Genomic DNA, 17,382 nt, shown 5'->3' on the forward strand with positions numbered 1-17,382 from the left:
CCCCATCCCACCCTTTATCTGATTTTTTTTTTAAATTTCTTTCTTTGTCTGTGTAAATTTAGTTGTCTTTTACCAATTTAACTAGTAGATAATTCTCAGCGGCATCATAAAAATCTCTTTTAACTGCTGTTTATTGTATTTGAATGCAAGCTGTCTTTGTATCTGGAACCTACTTGTTTAGCTCAATTGTCCTTCTTTATTTATAGAGTGAAGGAGCACTTCCAACAATCTATTCCATAACAAATCATCTATATTTGACTATTATCTAAGTTTCTATTTAATTTAAATGCAAGATATTTAATCTTACTGTTGATTTCTGAAGCAGGTCTGTCCTTCTGGTCTGTCCTCTTAGATGATACTCTCTTTTTCACGTTTACTAGTGCCTGGAAAAAAAGTTGATAATAAAAAGTTAAGAAAAGGTACATAATGCTACAGTTGAGACTTTAAACGGCTCACTTAAACTATAGATAATGCTACACTTTTTAAAAATATAGATTGAATGGTCTTTGTCCCAGAATACTCTGATTTCATAATAAATTTTAGAGTTGGATAAAATGGCTTGATATTTACCATCAACATTGCACCATCTCATGGTAAAAATATACTTCTATTAAAATGACAATTGAGAACTTTGCCAAGTAAGAACAAAATGGCCTTTCAAACAACATAACCAGGCATGTCTGCCTAGCCCAAAAATAGCAGGAAGGACAGGGGTGGGCCAAAACTCTAACATAAATTCCCAATTCATACCAATCTCACCCTATAAAGGAATATAAAAGCAATATCTTGACAGCATATTTTCTTTATTTTGTTCTGCTCATATGTCACCATCCAGCAGTCATACTTAATGTAGTAATTAGTGCGGGTTCAATGTTGATCATGATGGAGGGACTATACAATCCAAGCCCTTCATCAACTGAATGCATGTGACCACAGTCTAGCTGGAGTGTCTCATACCATCAAGGGATCAAGTATTAGAGGACACTCTTGTTTAGAGAGCATATGATTACCTGTTCATCTAACCTATCATCATCATCATCTTCTATGGGTGAATAGCCTGGGTTGACATTACGAGCCTTCTCTAACAGTTGCCTCATCGTCTGCTCAGTCAGCCTGTCTATGTTGTCTTGGAAGTAAGGATGCTACAACCAAAATTTAACAAAATAATAACAGTAATATTCTAGCATGCTACAAGAAAATTTCATTATGTAAAAAAATTAATTCAAGGAACAGAATATTGATAATAAGATTATTATAATTCTTATACACTATTAATCCAGATTTGCTTGCAGTTTTATAAAAATCCAAAGGTTACTTCAAGCATACTCTCTGAATGATCATTTATAGTAGGTGGGAAAGTTGCAATACAAAAAATGGTTCCACCCCATGTTAAATATATATGAACCTATTGAATTTAAAACAAATTCAGGAACTTCCCTCAACCTCATACAGATCCCTAGACAGACATACATCAATAAGGTTACATACATGAACATGTGAACTCTGCCAAAACCATTGTTAAATCAAGTACCAACATAAATGCATAGGTTCTCCATTCTTTTACTTTCCTTGAACTTATGCAAACCATTCATGTTATGTAATTTTAAAATTGAAATTTACCATTTTTAATATAAAGTAGTAAAGAGGTAATGATAGGAAGTCTACAATTTTACAAGGCTTTGAGATATATTTATATTGATTGGATTCTCAGTGTTACCTTGGAAGACTGTATATGAAGGAGAAAGTTTTCTCTCTAATAATATGGATATTGCTTTTATCCACCAGGTTCTGATGATCAATGTGCTCTACAAACAATTATAGGATTGCCATGGTAACTAGTCAGTTTATCTCACCTGAAGAAGTTTACTGGCAGTAGGCCTTTTCTTTGGATTCTTGATTAGTGCTGTTTTGATGAATGCATGGAATATCGGCGACCACTTGTTCTTATCCTTCAGCTTCGGTGGAACAAAGTTGCTCTTTGACATCAGAAACAAAGCCCTGCAAAGCCAAGCCAAGCAAAGCATGGAGGAAGGACGGAAAGAAGATGACATTTATTCTCTTGATTCATACTTACCTTGGTGTTAGTATACATGCATATTCCTAATACCGTAGCCTACGATATCTCACGCAAAGTTGTGAAAGGGTTAAAGAAATATTGTGTTATATCGCACTATCTTGTAAAATACCCAAATCCCTTCATTCACATTCATCAAGTTTCTATTGCCGATATGAGAGACCAACTGCTCTATAGCTTGATGATTCTTGCACTAGGAATAGCATCCTGAAAGCATAATTAAGGTTCAAGTAGTGGGCCATTGAATATGAAATGGATATTCTGAAAGGGCAATTATGGAAGAGGGTCTCAAACATATTTCATACAGACCAACATGTTCAAGGGAGAAATACTGTGCATAATGAACTTTATGTAGCGTTGAATGCATTGTGCATGCAGAGAGAAGTCAACTATCATTCTGTTAAGTTAGACAAGATAATTGCAATTAAAGTCTCATTAGTCTAGACATTTTGAATGCCTTTGTACTTTTTAAATTGGATTAAGTGCAATTGAAATATTCACAAATTAAATTCAGTGCTAACTTAATCAAATCTTACATTGACAATGTAATCATGACATCAGTGTATGAAATGAAAAATACCCTATACATTTTAAAGATGAAGTTGAGTTCTGGTCATGCGATTGCATTGTGAAAGAAACGTTGTGGAATCATCAGAAAAGGTTGATCATATAGCTTATATGTATTGGCGTGTACTGCAAGGTTCTGGAATCATCAAAATGATAAGAAATTTGGCCCAGTCTTGGTAGAGTTACAAGCACTGTACACAGAAAGATGTAAATGGGACTACACAAATGGTGTCGGGCTACTATACATTAATTTCCTTATCTTTCTATGCTCATTACTCAGCCAGTATACATTTTCTTCCAAAATTGTTTGGCACATGAAATTTATTTGTAATCTTGAACATTCAGTGTAAGTTTCATTTGATTCTGTGAGAATTAATTTTCTTTTTTTTACCAGAACTCAAGTTTATCTTTAGGTTAACAAAAGACTTGAAATAAGGACAGTATTGCTGCACTTTAGGAGCTTTGTATGTCATATTAGAGTAGTTTGTGAGAATCAAAGTGTTACCTCATTGGATGTAGATCAAACATTGGTGGCTGAAGCTCTGCTAGTTCAATGGCTGTGATACCTACTGCCCAGATGTCACACTGTTCGAAAAGAAAGAATAAAGAGACATTTACTACACATTAGGTCATGTTTTAGTACCACACAAATCATCATACCCATCCATTCTAGAAAGATAATGGACAACTTACTGGCAGGCTCTTACATCAACACATGTTACGATGTCGAATTTTTGATACATGCATATGTAGGTCCTACTAGATGATCACTTAATTGGAAGCTCATACTGATCATAAAACCCAGTGGATTCTTTGTAGAGCAGGCATTCTCAAACATTTTTACTTGACGGTCCACATGTGATTTCTAATTCTATGATAGCTAAAAGGTAATTCTTACATTCATTTTGATGTATTTACATCAAATGAATTAAACAACAATGTGCTATTAATTGCTGGAGAGCTGGACTCAAACATTATTCATTTTTGTTTCATGCAGACACAGAGAGGCTACTCAAAACTTTTGAAAACAGTAATGACACTTGTAATACTGAAGAAAACAAGGCTTGTTTTAGGTGTACATTGTATCTGATCGAAGGGGTATTGCTACAATTCATTAAAAAAAGAAGCAGATTCCCCGTGGTCCAGATGGACATGCCCTGCAGTCCAGACTTTGAGAAACCCTGGTGTAGAGAATAGAATGTAGAGGCTTATGCACAGCAAAATGGTACAAATGTACATGATGAGAGGATTGTTGGTATAATACATGAGAATGTTGTGTACAAGTAGAACAGTCATATTCTTTACAACATTCATGTTTTTTTCTCTTGTTGTTATCATACTGCAGGCAATGATCAGATAACTAGTCACCGGAGAGCCAGAAAGGCACTAACTATGTGTTAAATGACAAGTTTGGACTCTTCCGTTTCTCAGCAGAAAATTACAACCATATGTATTGACTATTGTTCATGTGAGTTGCATGTATCAAACACAGCTACATAATCCATGTGAACATGAACTGTACTGATTTACAATTACATGCAATGTGCACTGTCTGTACATGTCAACACACATATCCTAGTATAAGATTTGAAGGGACATATTTATCTTGGGAGATCCAGAGCAAGCCTAATTTATTTGACAGTTGTATGCAAATTGGTTGGGTAGATTTCCTGACAGGTTAACCTCTGTGTCAAAGGAAGGTATTCATGCAGTGTATGGAGGGGAAGAAAAGAAGACAATACACTACATTGTTCAATCCCTCCCCTCAACACTTGTCTGCCTAGGGTTCAAACTAATTAGTCTCTTGAAACAGACTTCATTCCTCGAAGCCAGTGTTCGATCATGCATGTTTGATTGGCATGCCATGGCATGGACTCTCTTGCAATCATAAAGAAGGCTAATGCTGTCAAATGAGAATTCATTCCTTAGGCCCACCCTGTCAAATGTAAGCCTCCATGGGAACATTGCCTAAATGTATCACTCTAGTGTACAGTGTACATGTGAATTAGACAGCAAATTGGTGCACTAAATTGACATTTATCATTGATCACTTTCTCATCTTGGCATAAATCCTAAAAAATACAGCAATAAGATTAGATGAAAGTTAAGGTAATTATCATAATGTAGTAGCCCAAAATTTTCAGACAATCATTCGATTGAGAACCATGACAAATGGGCATTTTCCTTTTTCCTGTCAAAACTTACATACATACATGTACATGTACATGTACTGTGCATATTTTTTTTCAAATCTAAGACCTGGCCTGCGCAGCATTACTTTTTTTATCCTTAGAAAAAGCGCCTTTGTTTCAAATTTCACAATAAGTTCTAGTATAGGTCTACATGTAAGGCTAACACTCTCCACTATAAAACAGCGCCTACAATACATTGAACAATGCACCAATATTCTGAGCAGTGTTGCAAAGTTACTTTTTTCAAATTTTGATCTGCCTGGACTGGAGATGTAGCATGAGTGTTTGCATCCACCATTCACACAGTACACACACATCTAGATCTACAAGTAGTTATTTTTTACAAGGTGGCTTTAGCTAGAAGGGACAAAGCTACAAATAGGCCTACAGGCTACAGACACCAAAGCACATATAAGGATGTCTTGTACAAAGACTACACATAAATGCCTTCACTGTAACCTGACCCCCTGTGACCTTACTGAGGACAAACAAACTGACTGGGCTGGTCCAGATATATTGTTATCATGTAACAGGCTACCTTTCACATGGGGAAGATTGATTGTGTCACTCTGAGTAATGGCTATGCACCACTCTCTGGGCTCTCTGGCCTTGACTTGTGTCATGCAGACAGAGACCTTGAATGTGAAGGAGGGGAAAGGGGAGGGGTTCATATTAATTCAAAGCTTATCAATAACAACAGTAGAAGTTAGAACTGCATACTGGTAATGAGATTTCTGGTTTGAAAGAGAAAACAAAATCTGGATTGTCCATCATGCAATAGCCAGTACTGTAGATGGCCTTTTTAGATCAGTTAGGTATGAACAAGGTCATAACAATTTGCTGGCATTAGGAACTATTTATATGTGTACAATTAGAGGTATAACAAAAATGAATACTGGAACACATGTACCGGTACATGTAACAGTGATGAATAACACAAAGTTATGATGGCTACCCCCATTTCTGACTCTCTTTCCTAAGACTGGTATTTTTCCTGACAATTCCGTGCATATTTTCAGATTAACTTCAGTGTCAAATTTGGTTTTATATTCAATAATAAAACTCATTTTCTTTCATCGCCATAACTAAAGACTACCTTCAATTAATACCATGAAGAGTTTAAAATAAAAGACAGCTAATATTCAGGGTCTAGCAATCACAATGTTAAGAACAAACACACTTGATTGCGACATTTTCAGCTCGACCACGATCAAACAGACCACATCAAACAGGTGAGGAAAAGGTCAAAGGCAAATCCAGAACAGCTTTCTTTCTCTTTTACTCCTCCCTTTATGAGTCATGCATGATAATACATTGTCTTCATCCAATGCTACTAAATCAACACATATTACTCCATTGGGAGCCGGACCCATTCTACTGTGGGTTCTGAAAGTAATTCATAGAGTAAATAGAATACTGGCTTCCGCAGCCTTGATCTGAGCACTGAGTCCAAAGAGAAAAAGGGAAATCAATTCTTTGTTCAGATAAAAACAAATATTTTACTTGTGCTTTCAAACTGCATACAATGACTATGGCGACTTTTACACATTTGTGGATAAGTATCAGTTTGTATTTCAGCTAACGTTACTCATCAGGGATTTGAATAAATGTTTGTCCTATTGACAAATGTCTACTGATTTGCATGCATTTGGTGTTGCAGCTGTGTATACATTTGTCTTGTGTATCAGGCATGCCAACAGGTCCTTCAAGCAGAAAATCTATCATAAAGATATATTGTCACCTGATTTAAAGGTACTCATTTTTCAAATAGTTTAAGGAAATATATAATGCAAATAATACTGTTTGTCTGTACTGAAGTTTTTTGAGGATAGGCGAATATCATGAAGGTCACTGAACTCATTTTGAGCAGACAATGTAGCTATAAAGCTACACTTCATGTTTCACATCTACATGTAAATGTACTTGGAGAATAATGAGCTAACACTGAACAGCTAAAAGGGAAATGAATATTATTACATCTATTATAACACATTTCAAGCAAATATTCATTTACACATTTCTAGTATCATGACATTGGTATTTACATAGGATCAGTAATTAACCTCAGAAAATAGTTTACCATGGCGAACATTTTGCACATTACATGAACATGTTGTTTGTTCTGTATTTCTAAAAAGTAAATTTTTATAAATAAGGAACAGCACAACTGGGCTACAATGATTTCTCATTAAAATATTGGTCAGGAGGACAACTATTTAAAGAGTGCACAATACTAGTTTTGAGCTTTTCTTTCCTTCCGGAAGCCATCATACCACATCTGTGATGACCTTTAATACAGGAGGTCATCTCCTGCAGATTCATGGCCTTGTATGGTGTCTTAAAAAACAACCCATCAACCTCAAAATAAAAATGACATCATTTTCATGCAATACAGAAAATCTCCCAAGACCATTTAGCGCATATAATAATAAATGACAGGAGTAGATATTCCCATGAGGTCAACAAACTGCTGATGATGGAGCAGCATGTATAATACAACCTGGTGTAATGAACTGTGTACTGTATTCATTATTCTATGCAGTGCATCTCTGACAGCCTGAACTGTGACGGTGTGAGAGCTCCCATGAGAGGTTATTGACATTTCACACAATCTAGCTACTCAATATGGGTCCCCATGTGAGTACTCAGATTGAGATTCATGAAAAACAGCAGAGCCATTCAAACTAAACAACACACTCTTTTGGTCAGTGCCCTGACTACAAATAAGTTCCTAAACAACATTTAGTAGGTTGAAATGCCACATTTCAAGTTTCCACATGAGTCTGGGTACATGTGCATTGCATGCGCTTTAACTGTGATCGCAGCAATAGTAATAAAAAGAGAATATTTCCTTAAAGGAAATACAAAGTTTGGGGAAATTTTGAAAGTTGGGTGGAAAGTGATTCTTTACAATTTTGATATATTTGGATGCCCCTGTGGATGTATTATAAGCACTAGAAAAATTAGCCCCTAAACTACTTCTGCTTTCGAGAAAAATTGAACATAAAAATTTACCGGTGCTCCCTGTAAATTTTGATGAATTTCATTTAGCGCCTACGACCGTACAATGGTAGCTGCGACCATGAAAATCTCAGAATATGTAGTTGTGATATATAATTTCCAAACGGGAACAACTAATCGGTAGATTTGAGTCAAGAAATATCGTTTTATAGCTTGATTAATATCTTGACCTTGAGAGGGAGCTATACAACATAAAGAGTTTATTATTTACAATTTCATAACTTTAGACTCGATTTCAAACGCAACAACGATCACTGAATATTGTAGGACCGCATATGTTCATTTGAACCAAATTCATGACCCCATACCAAAACTTTGTATTACCTTTAAGGGAAGGTATTTTATTAGCATTGCTTGTCTTCACCCAGGTGTTAACTGGGCACCTGTTAAGATGTAACTGGACTGGCATGTGTGCTCCTGAAAAAAAATAGTTACTGACTAGAAATCTCCCTTGTTTAGTGGAAAGTGTGCATATTTAAAAGCAGAATCATCATTAAATCCTGGTAATCGAGGTAAAAATTAAATTTCAATGTCAAGGCAGAGATACCATATTCATTACTCATGTACATGTACATGTATGTGCACAAAAATGAACAACTTGGGAGATGAGGGAATCCACTCCTCATAACTACCGTAATATATTAACTAATCCCCCACCCCATCACAGTTAATAGGAATATGTCATGCCTTTTGATTTTGACATATGCCTTTATTCAATATACTGCATCAAAGTACAATGATCTATTCCAAATCAACTCTTCATATTCAAGGTGATCCCTGTACCATAATTACCTTACGTTAAGATTTACATGCAGATAAAAACATTCAGCTAGAAGTATACTGAATGTACTAACACATGAAACAACCGCCCTTTGAACACATTTCTGCAAGGAAGAGTCTCATAACCTAGAAATTATAGCAAGTCTGGATTTATATAGTATAAGAAGTCTCACATTAACCGTGGCATAAATAATAAAATGCAGAGATAGACGAGGGGAAATGTTCTCACGCTGGCAGATTTACTGTTATGATTTACCAGCGATGAAAAGCATCAAAAACAGAACCAGATGGTATGCATTTTATTCAGCTCACACCTAGCTATTTACCCAGCAATTAATCAACAACACTTTGGACCGGCAATCAACACGTCATCTAAATGTTTTACCCATGTGTTTGGCTTCAATTATTAACAACTGATGCACACAGCATACATGGATGTGTAGATGCATGCATTTTCTCTTGCATGAGACTAAACATTTCTTTTCTTGGAATTACTGCCAAGCTTTCTCCTCTTTTATGAAAAGACGAATCATGAAATGTTTAGCTGGCTTGATGGAATACTGCTCACTTGAAAAGTTAGGATCGCCACCGCAACTAAATGAAGGGTGGAAGGGGAACTAATTTCCTAGACTTAGAAGATATTAAGTCCTAATAATGATGCCTCATTATCTCACACTTGGATGAAAAGGTCAGACTAATACGCCTTAAAGTATCCATATTTACAAGTCCATTTTGCATACACGTTGAGAGAAAAGCTCATCCCTACTACATGCATTGAGAGAAGTGTACAGACAAGTATGATGGTGGTAATATGCATTATGACTTATTTTTTTAATAATCTATTGGAAAAAAAACATGAGAGTAATTTTATCTATGCATTTTATCTATTTATTATATGCACTTTGGGTTTAAAAGGATACTTATCATCTGTTTGGAGCCAGAAGGTCTTTTACTAGCCGTTCAGACAATAGACAATATATTGTATATTAATGAGAATAGATCTGAATGGAAAAAATACTCCAGTTAGTGTGAGAATACGTTACCTTATGTAGTAGCATTTCATTCCTAACCCCATGCAATAAAATGTATGCCTAGATTGAACTAAAAAAGAGCTTCCTATGAACGTGTATCCATTGTATGATGTAACTAGGAGGATGATAACTTCAAACTCACCTGGAAGTCATAGCCCCCTTTCCTTTCCACAGCAGCCACCTCAGGGGCCATCCAATAAGGAGTGCCAATGAACGACTTTCTCTTTGCTATCGTCTGTGTGATCTGCGCTGAGACTCCAAAGTCAGCTGCAAGTGATAGATGGAGAAAGAGTTTAGAATAAATGTTTAAGGTACGGTCAGGACAGCTCACAGAAAAGAAAAGAGAAACAGAAGGTGAAGAAATCTCCTTACCTATAGAATTGAAAAACAGCCTTTGCGAACATATTAGTTTTCTATTTTATATGGAGTAGAATAAATAGTTATTCTTGCTTATTACCTTTAACCCCCCCCCCCTATCAACAGCAAAAGACATATTTACAACATGATATAAAAGACAAATGCGCTATATCCAAATACAAAAAAATGCTATCATACATGCGTCAATACAAATAGGCAATTACAATTCGGAATCCGCACCAGCCCGATCCGTTATTGATCTCACAGTAATGTGTTAATACTGGGCGACCACTTCCCAATTTCCTTGAGAGTTAGCGAGGGGATTAGCCAATGGCATGTTACGCTTCCTATAAAATGCCAGCTGATATTAGCTGAGTCTTGCCAATCATACATGTACATGCATATGTACTTGTGACTGGTGATATCATTGGAGGAATATATTCCAGTACCGATATCAAACTGATAGGGAGCAAAATGCTTCTAAAATGTCTGAATCATGTTGTGATGAAAAAAAATAATATTGACTCTGTATTAAAAGCTATTTAATTCTTTGTTAATATATCATTCTTGTGTGGCGGAAGTCTCCCAAGCATTAGTACAATAATGCAAATTGTAAAAGAATGTTCAAACTGCCTTGAATAATGCAGCCACTGTACATGTACTTGTACGTGTGCATAAAAAGTATCTTTTTTCATAGTAACCAAATATTATACAAATTATACAAACAAATAATTGCACAACAAATATGTCTATCAACTAGTGTCACCATAAGCACCACTTCAGTGATATAAAATTGCACATATGGGGTTTTACTAAATAGCCATTTGAAAATGTCTCACATGACAAAGTACTTAAAATGTTTCAAAACATAAAAAGAAAGGGCTTTTCTCTGAACAATCTGAAGGTCTGAGAGTTTCCAATAAGCTTTATTATCTTTCAGAAAGCAATCCTCATTCATTAGTACAGACGGACGGATATGGGTGTAGGGCCTTTAATGATCTTTCTTTGGAGTGGTCTCACTCTCGCTGGCCTTGGCTCAGTCAATTATGCACGGAAGGGGATTACTAGCATTCATTAACTCATTGATGTAGGATATGAATCTCATTGCTTATGATAATACCATGCACGTACATGTACATTTGGATATGATTATATGGGATAATATTAACGCCGTGATACTGATGGGACATATTGAATAAAAAACAGCATAACAGCATGTAAGGATGTTTAGATGAAATAATGTGGGTTTTTCTTGAATTGTTATTTTGATTATGTAACCTACATGTAATTATCCATATTTTTTTTTTTAATGCATGGAATAACAAACATTCCCAAAATGAATTGTATAAATAATAAAACACTGTAGATAATGACATCTATTATTTACTGACCAGTACATTGCACATGACATGCACTAAAAAATGTATTTAAATGAAAGAGAATGTTTTCTTACCAAGTTTGACATCTCCATCATCAGTCAGTAGAATGTTGGCACCCTGTTGGATGAAAGATTAATTAATATTAATTTACACATTAAAATAACTGCAATTCTCCAAAACATAAATGAATTTCACTATTGTTTAAAAAGATATATATTTAATAATTTCAAAAGAATATTGTTGAGAAATTAACACTTTAATAGAAAAGAACAACATGGAAATATGAGCAATTGATTCAACTATCAAAGACAAAGCATTAATTTCACTGGTCTCTACTACCAAGTGACGAAGAATATGGTAGCATGAATGTATTTTTCCTCCCTCTCTTGACATGTACATGTATATGAATATGAATATCAGATTTCCTGCAAATCTCCAAAGATTACATTTTCTGCCCAATAGGGGATAAAGGATCTGTGCCTGTGACATGCCTTCAGTCGTCTTCAAATATCCGTCATAAATTATCATGTGAACTCCATCATGAACTGATTTCTTTCACAGGCAATGTATAACAGACTCAACAGAGGAATAAAAAAATAAAAATATTTTGAGAAAGGGAAAAGGGGTAGCAGGATTAAAGGCTAGAATGTCTAAGACAGGAGATGATTTTGAATTATCCACATATGAATTGACAGGGACATTCATTTGTTGAATACATGTTCATGTACATATTTTTTCGTCTGTCACCAATATTGTCAATTGAGTCACATAAAATAAGATTACAGTTTACATAAACAGACATTTACATAAACTATACAATACCAGTGGGAAAACAAATCATGTCAACATTTTTCCACTTCAAGTATCAAGTTGCAAAATGCACTAAAAACATTTACTAGAAAAAATGTGACAAAAGACTTTGTCCTCCAGGCTTCATATATCAGACATTTCAAGTGCTTTACGAAGGTCGTGTCCATGGAGACAGTCAGGCCCAGGGTATGTTCTGCTTGCTTGTGTGCGTGCAGCCACAAAGTCAGGATTTATCAATTCTTGGAAAAACCTCTAAGACGGTTCATGCCCTCAAGTAAAGCGACAATTTTCTTTTACTGATATAAACATTTGAATAGTAGAAAATAATACCGTAAATGAAAATTCAAAACTTAATATTTTGTGAGTACAAAATCCCCCCCCCCCCCCCCCCCCCCCCCGCTGTTCATGTACCGTAAATTTCTGTGTATAAGGCGCACTTTTTTTCCGTCGGCAAAAATTAAAAGTCAAGGGTGCGCCTTATACACAGAGATTTACGGTACATGTATATTGTCTGTAAGGGTACAGCAATTAGTTATGAACTGCAGACAATACAATATTTTATATGTTCAAAAAAAGAATGAAAATGAAAATGTCAGGACTAACAAAATGCACAAAGAAAAAAAATGAATGTTACTAATGACTCTGAGAACTAAGGAATCTCAGACAACTATGGTCTATTCATCCCACAATAATCACCTGCAATCGATTACCCCTCCCCGTCTGAACTTTACACTCTTGTAAAATGATCATCCCCCTCCCCCAAGACAGTTGTCCCCAGCATACAGATAGTTGTTTAGGAGGCATTTGGGGTAGCTTTTCAATGGGGAGTTTTGCTGGGAGGGAGAAGAGATAATTCTAGACAAAAATGTTAACACACTTTCTAAGGAAGGGCAAAAACTCCCTCAGTGATGGGGCTACACCGAAGTTCTCTCCGTCTTTGAGCTGATTTTTCTCAGTTTTGAATGCTTAAATATTGTTTTTTTAAAGCCGACCAAAGATTTCAAAATGTTTTGGTCAGTCGCAAACGGTACTACAAAATTTGTTTTTTTATAGGGCTACATGTATATGCATGCATGTACATACTTGTATGCATGCACATACAGTACAACGTACAACATAGGCTACCTTTACTTTAGTCAGCTTTATCTTTGTTTAGGTTTGCCTATTACATGTACGGTACCTGAATTGAATCTTCATGGTACTTCCAATGTACCTCAAATGGCCCATAAACAGCAGGATGCACATTTTGTTTTGCCTCGTTCATGTGATCTTTATATCACACCCAACACACACACAGGTCACTGAGGCCTTGGCTTTGACTTTGACACATGTTAGGAATGCACATTATGTTCTCTGGCAAGCACTCAAAATTAGTTTTAAAGTTACATCCGAGCTTTAGCAAGAAAGGTGAAATATGTGAATAAGACCGAATAATTATAATAAGTGCTGCAGCTAAATATGCTTCATGAAGTTATCATAATCAACCATTGTTTGTCTTTGAGCCTTGGGGTCTCAAAAAAAAAATCATATTAATGATAAAATTTGTAAATTCCATGTATGTATGAAATGATAATAAGTCCTAATTTTGTAAAAGTGTATTACCTAATCAGCACTGGCAAGCCTGGCATCTAATACATAAACGAGGTGACTCTAGTCAGATTATGTGATGCTTTATTTTGTGATATTCTCATCTAAGAAATTGATTAATTAGTTGCTGCCATGTAGGAGATGTCTTTATGACAGCATCATTAACATGGTCAAAATATGTTCAAGGTTTCAGAGAACCATTAATCTATGAGAGGGGAAAGAAAGTGAAGAGCTTGAACCTCCCCACCCCCTCCCGGCCCCCCCCCAAAAAAAAAAATAAATAAATAAAATAATAATAATAATAATAATAATAATAATAATAATAATAATAATAATAAATAAATAAATAAATAAATATATACAATATACGATATTTTAAAAAAATAGAAATGAAATAAAATAAAATAAGAATAATAAATATGAAAAAATCAATGAAGTGAGGTACAAAAAAAAAATTACAAAAAAAGGAGGATGACAATGCATTTGTCACCATGTAAACGGGTACATTTGGGGAAATGAGAAAAGTAAAATAATGAACATGATGATAAAGTATCAGAAAAAAAATAACAATTTAAATAATAATCAGTTCCTTTGTGGTTCAGAATATTCTCTCTTTCCTTCCTATTCTCTATAATCATAACACTAAACAGGAGTATCAACTTGCACCTACAAGCTCCAAAAAAAAATTGAGGGTTAAAGAAACATCCAAAAAAAGTTCACCTATTGGCATTTTCACCACTAAGCATTTACATAATTTTACATAATTATGGCAATGACCTATTCTGAATTCATTTTAATCTATGACATGGGTACATGTACATGTACATGCACATTACGTGATGCTTGGAGTAGAGAGTTTTAGAAATGACTACATGTATTTTATAAAGGCATTTTACAAATTGTACGAGGGAACTGAAAGAAAAAGGAATCTTTCATATTCATTAGATACATGTACAGTGTTCATATATGATCATGTGTGATAGTTGCAAGATTTTGATCTGAACAAATAACAGTAGAACATGGAGCCTACCCATGTGAACATTAATGTAATAGTGCTTTACAATAGAAAAGAGGGCAAAAAAAATTGCCAAGGTTCAATTACAATGAAAATTCTTCCCTATTATATCACTGTCTGTACATTGCAGGTGTATAAATATGTGATATTTGTGCCAAGTGTAAGTCTATTTTGGCAAGATCCAACAACATTTTAATTAGATTTCAGTTTCTCACCCTCTCTGAGCAGGTTATTCAGGTCACTGCGAATGACCCCTAGTACTCAGACTTGTAACGTTGAACATATCCATAACATTTGCTTAGAAGGTTTATCAAAAAATTAAATCTTTTTTCAGCAAGAAAACGGAGATATCTGCGATCAACGGAACTGAATAGAATATGATTTAGGATTATTCAAGTAACAAAATTAAATATACCATCTAAAAAATAAATTACATACTGTGACACAACTTCACATGCCCATTATATGCCTATACTGTACATAAAGATGTTGTGTTATTAATTACAATGTATACTAATAAGCAATTCCATTTGTTTTCAATTATACTCCATATAATTTCATAAAAAATTACTATTACTTCCTTTCAATAAATATCTTAATTAAATCTTTTTTGAATGTCATATCCATAAATCATTTCCAGTACAGGTTATTTCAGTCTCTAAATTCTATTACTGCTACTGAATGACATCACTTCGTTTAGAGAGAAATCAATTTGTCTGTGTCTTGATGACCTATTGGTGTGCATCATAGAGCTCAATGCAAGCCATCTATTATGTAAGCTCTTTGCATGACTGTGTCTGAGTCAGACAGAGTAATAACATTAGATGACAGTTCAATGGAGACTGCCCATGACAACGACTTTGAGAGGATGGAAGATGGCATTGAAAAAGTATAAGCATCAAATAATGCAATAAATTCAAGTAAATAATTTAAAAGTCATCATACACCATGATAGTATGATGAATGCTTATTGTATATCAATGAAGAAATAGACAAAATAGGGCTTAGGGTGATTCTGCCCCTCAGAATCTATATATTTTTTGATGTCCCCAAGCAACCAACAAGGCCAAAATAATGTTGTAAGTACATGTACCATGATCGGTAACACTGCAAGGGACTTCCCATTGAGGTAATGTACATGTACATGTAGGAGGAATGTATGTTTCTTGATGAGGAAGTTTCCTACCTCTCTCCATCTTCCATAAAAGGGGGCCTTTATTCTCAATATTTCAGGTTCTACATGTATTTCCCCTGGTGGTGTGTTTGGAACAAACTGCCATACCCGCTACCCCCTTACACTTTTGAAAATGCCTGACTGGCCATTCTAAAAGAAGAAAAATTGTACCCTTGAACTGTACGGAGGTTGATGTCATCCTTAGTCACTCCCTGCCAACTTCAAACAAATTCCTTCATAACCAGTATGTAACTCTACTACCTACTCGCTCAGGTACATGTACACCTTGCATGCAGAGAACACTGCATGAAATATTCCTAGAATGAGAACTACTACTCGTTACATAGTCAGATTACAATGTCTTAACTTACACTCCCATCCTAAGGCTGCACGATATCCATTGTACTGGTCAAATTGCTTCCCGACTGTTACTTTTTACTTTGTGCAATACTTGGAAAATTCTATGACTATTTAAAATCAATTACATTCAATTCAAGTTATTTCGCAATATAAAAATCAAAGTATACAACATATATATTACATGTACAATTTACATGTATGTATTATTTACTGCAAAAAAAAATTGCAACTAATGTCTTGCTTTAACATGCACATTTATTCTTATAAGATTTGAAAAATGCTTTAATAAGTTTTGACAGGCTGTACATTCATAATGTACATGTATGACCTACATGTAGCATGTACAGTGTATGTACATGTATATTACATGTACTGTACAGTGGGCTCCAGATCTGTCATTTCACATTTCTATGGTAACTAGATGTAAAACAACAAAAAAGTGTAAAATAATAAGATAAACACAACATATCAATAACAGTTTTATTTGAGGTAATTATCGTTGAGAAATTTCCTGCACTGATTTGCTTTTTGACAAGTATAATGGAAATGTCTATGCATGTCTAATTACTATTTGATCAGTCTTGTTCAATGTCACATCAAAACCACTTCCTCTTTGGTTACCGATACCATGTACATGTACATGTACAGTATATGCAGCAAAAGGACAAATTTGTATTAAATGTGAATTGTTCAGATCCAGCTTTATACATTGCAAATTTATTTATATCTCTCTTTTTTAAACAAAATTTCATAAGTTACCTGTATGCACAAAAAATGATCCAAAAAATTGACTGCCATCAACAATTATTGCTTCATATCATCAATTTTTAAAGAGAGAATCAGGTAAGATTTACAAGTCATAAATGCTGGAGAGGAAGGGGGAACAAGACAAGACAAGAAAGTTCTGATCTTGAAAATACCTTTAAACAAAATTGGATGAATTCATTACTTCTTTTGACATCAATGAAGACAAGAATGTGCATAAGAATTAAATTACAGTAAATATGTCAAAATTATACAGGAATTTTGAGTGTC

The 17,382-nt window shown here is 34.8% G+C and overlaps 1 protein-coding gene across 8 annotated transcripts in view; it reads right to left on the minus strand.

Moving 5' to 3' along the window:
- Nucleotides 1-17,382, minus strand: part of LOC593505 (mitogen-activated protein kinase kinase kinase kinase 5) — a 64,705-nt gene that overhangs the window by 25,733 nt on the left and 21,590 nt on the right. For all 8 annotated transcript variants that reach the window (XM_011672948.2, XM_030999451.1, XM_011672945.2 and 5 more), the window contains exons 5-10: nt 11,476-11,518; nt 9,808-9,932; nt 3,147-3,226; nt 1,854-1,998; nt 1,011-1,142; nt 308-383 (exon numbers count right to left, since the gene is read on the minus strand). In XM_011672948.2, coding sequence (XP_011671250.2) covers nt 308-383; nt 1,011-1,142; nt 1,854-1,998; nt 3,147-3,226; nt 9,808-9,932; nt 11,476-11,518 — 601 coding nt within the window. The remainder of the gene's footprint in view (nt 1-307; nt 384-1,010; nt 1,143-1,853; nt 1,999-3,146; nt 3,227-9,807; nt 9,933-11,475; nt 11,519-17,382) is intronic.

Source organism: Strongylocentrotus purpuratus, unplaced genomic scaffold (assembly GCF_000002235.5).
Source record: "Strongylocentrotus purpuratus isolate Spur 01 unplaced genomic scaffold, Spur_5.0 spur5_scaffold_5, whole genome shotgun sequence".
Taxonomy (NCBI): domain Eukaryota; kingdom Metazoa; phylum Echinodermata; class Echinoidea; order Camarodonta; family Strongylocentrotidae; genus Strongylocentrotus; species Strongylocentrotus purpuratus.